The following is a 3290-nucleotide window of genomic DNA, read 5'->3' on the forward strand; positions in this document are numbered from 1 at the left end:
TCAATAGCTTTTACTCCACCTTCCACGCTGCTTTCGAAGGCTTCACTCTGAATACAGAGGATCTCCGCTGCCTTGCATGCTGCTGCTTCCTTGTCTCATAGGTTCCAGTGCACTGACAGCACAGTCAATGGAGGGTATAGTGGTATGTGGGAATGACCTTGGGAGTCAAGGCAGACAAAGTCTGAAAAAGGGGGATGTTATAAATGGTAATGCAGGAGCAGATGGACGGTCTAAGAATCCCCACTCCTAGGGAAGGAGAAGGGCCAGAGCCCAGTCAATCTTAGAGTCCTAGTCAATCTTTCAATGAAATAAGAATTGTTGTGTAACCTGAAGGAGCTCTCAGAAAAGATTTCAAACATAGACAAGCAGAGACATGTATGGATTCCATAACCCTGAGATTTATTCATACATTACGTGTCTGTCAAATATTTTTCAGAACTTTTAGACAAATCAACGTCTTCTTTTAAAAAATAATAATATAAAATACATAAGATATTTGCCCATAATTTAAATAAAATACATTATTTCATCTTCCATCAATGAAGTTTAAGTTAGGAGTGTGCAAGGTCGGAATAAGAATCACACATGTTCTTTTTTTCCACATCTGAAGCATTTTAAAAGCTTTGACTTCTTGGGGCTCCTCTGGGTGAATATACAGGAGGTGGAAGGTTGTCAGTTTTAAGACAACTGTCTTATACGATCCTGGACCCATTGTGCACTGGGATCTGCACAAATCTTTCTGTCCTTCTTTGTGGTAAATCTGCAGAAGAGACATAAACATGCATATTTCGTCACAAGAGGGAAAGAAAACAATTCTCTACAATTGGCACCACACTCAGTTTTCAAGGGCGCAGATCCCCTCCCATCAGTTGCCCTCAAGAGGCTCCTGTTCCAAATTGATTTCATGAAAGGGGGTGCATTGGCAGATGTCCACTAAACCTTTCAATGAATTTCAATATTTAAGCTAAAGGGCTGATTTGCCTGAAAGTTGTGGATTGAAGTGTTGAACTAAACCTGCACACAGGCCCTTTCAAGGGGGAGATAAATTTAGATTTTGGCATAAGGATATCTGCAGAGGGGGTGACAAATAAGATAGCAGCCAAGGGTCTTGCAATTGCAACCCCACCTCTTCATTAATGTTTATTGCAAAAAAAAAAAAGAATAGATTTTTTTTTCTGAGTGAAGAACTCTCTGGCCTCATTGTGATATGTTGGGTGGGACTGCAACTCATTTTACATTTAAATTAAATTCACATAAAGTCAATATAGGGAAATGTGATGATTATGGTTGGTGCACTTTTCCATAAAGGTCACACAAAGGTACTAGATGTTTCAAGGGCAGCCAACATCACATTTAACATATTCAGGAATCACTTGGGAGTTGATAGATTTTTTTTTAAGTACTTACATGGTAGCTGGCATGGAACACCTGGAATTTGTACGTTCATAGGACTTCAGATTCCTCAGTGGCACAGGCTTGTTTTGGTAGTTAAAACAACAGAGCCGGGGATCTGAAAGACAGGAAAAGAGACTTGTGTCATTTTAATGGTTTCCCTTCCCCAATCATTGAGTCTTCAACCTGAACTTCTCACCTGCTATTTTAGAATATCTACATTCCCCTCATTTAATATGGACAGATTTTCCCTGGACTGACAATGGATCATGTTGTTATTATTAGATTTATATCCAGCCTTACTTTGTACATCTCAAGGTAGTATACATAGCTAATGCTTCATCCTCCCATATTCTCCACAAGAACAACCCTAGAGATAGGTTGAACTAAGGCAGAACGACTGGCCCAAACAATGTGTTTAAGAGGTGGAGATTTGTATTTTACTTGTTGTTGTGAAAATTCCAGAGGCAAATTCAGCAATGATTTCTGCAGAAATTAAGAATGCAGGAATTGTCTCTCTCAGGCAGAATCCCTTCCTTATTTCCTTTCTTTGTGACTGAATGGATTCTTACTAGTAGGTATCTATTATAGCTAGATAGTGACTATGTGAGCCCCAAAGCACTAACTCCTAAAAATTCTACCTGTCACTAGAGGATAATAAACTTATTTTGGAGAGGAACTGTAGGTTTCTCTTTTGTCCACCCAAAAAAACAATGTTCAATATGGAAAATAATTATTTTGCATGCATTAATACAACTGATACTGTAGTCCCCACCCACCCCCACCCCCAAATCCTTGAAATGGCTTATGGTAATTAGAAAAACTGTTCAGAGTAAAAAGGAGAAATGTTATTTATCCATCTACCCTATCCTCTTTTGAAACCTGAAAGGAAGAGCTCATTCTTTCCACATGCATCTTCTGAAGCGTTGGATAGGGTCCTACTCCCTCCTTCTCATCTCGAATTCAGCTCCAAGCAAGAGGCCTTAATGCAGAACTTCCCTTTCAAATGAGGTTGTACTTATACTCTGAGCAGCATTGGCTGAATCTAACTGTCCTTGTAGTTTGTTGTATGACCAGCACTTTCAGGAGAGATGGTTGAGCAAAACTTAGAACCCATGTCAAAATGGCAAGGGTTATAACTCTGAATGTAGGTACAAGGTAAAGGAGTCCCTGAGGGTTTTACTCTGCTGGTCATTGCCAACTATCGGGGCAATACTCATCTCCAGTTCAAAGCCATTGAGCCAGCATCGTCCAAAGACATGTCTATAGTCAACATGACATCACAGAGTGCTATTACCTTCCCAGCAAAGTGGTACCTATTTACTTACCCGCATTTGCATGCTCTCGAACTGCTAGGTTAGCAAGAGCTGAGGCAAGGGCAGGAGCTCACCCCATCACCTTGGGCTCAGGTCTCGAACCTAAGCTGCCAGCTTTTCAGCTGACAAGTCCAGTGTTTTAACCATGAGCCACCTAACCGCCCTCAGAATGTGGGTGGGATGCTGAAAAAGAGAAGAAAATGCATACTTACCGAACTGAGCCTGAGCTTGGGATAAGAACATAGCAGCAATCAGGAAGACGGCGAGGGTAGCCAGGGAGCTGTTCATCTTTGCTCTTGGATCAGATCTCTTGGAGAGAAGAAATAGTAGTTGGGGTAGCTTGTGCACCTCCCTAGCTCCATGCTGAGAGGCAGAACTCCTCATGTTATATAGACCAGTTGATGAGAGGGTGGAGATTTGCTGGAAATCTACGCTTCATATCTGAGAAATGATGACATAACAGTAAAAAAATCTGCTACAATCACTTTGCTGGATGAAAGAGGAAGCAAAGAGAAAGGGAATCTGCAGCCTTCCTCTAACTTTGCAAAGCAGGTGGCAGATAAGCCATCTAAGCCAGGGATT

General features: G+C 41.2%; 1 protein-coding gene across 1 annotated transcript; it reads right to left on the reverse strand.

The window, feature by feature from the left end:
- Positions 1-398: 398 nt before the first annotated feature.
- LOC116508505 (C-C motif chemokine 5-like) lies at positions 399-3049 on the reverse strand. Its single transcript, XM_032217154.1, has 3 exons — positions 2921-3049; positions 1408-1510; positions 399-760 (listed from the first exon to the last, which is right to left on the reverse strand). The coding sequence occupies exons 1-3, from the start codon at positions 2994-2996 to the stop codon at positions 679-681; spliced, it is 261 nt and encodes an 86-aa protein (XP_032073045.1). The 5' UTR covers positions 2997-3049; the 3' UTR covers positions 399-678.
- Positions 3050-3290: the final 241 nt, after the last annotated feature.

This window comes from Thamnophis elegans, chromosome 4, assembly GCF_009769535.1.
Source record: "Thamnophis elegans isolate rThaEle1 chromosome 4, rThaEle1.pri, whole genome shotgun sequence".
In the NCBI taxonomy this organism is placed as follows: Eukaryota; Metazoa; Chordata; class Lepidosauria; order Squamata; family Colubridae; genus Thamnophis; species Thamnophis elegans.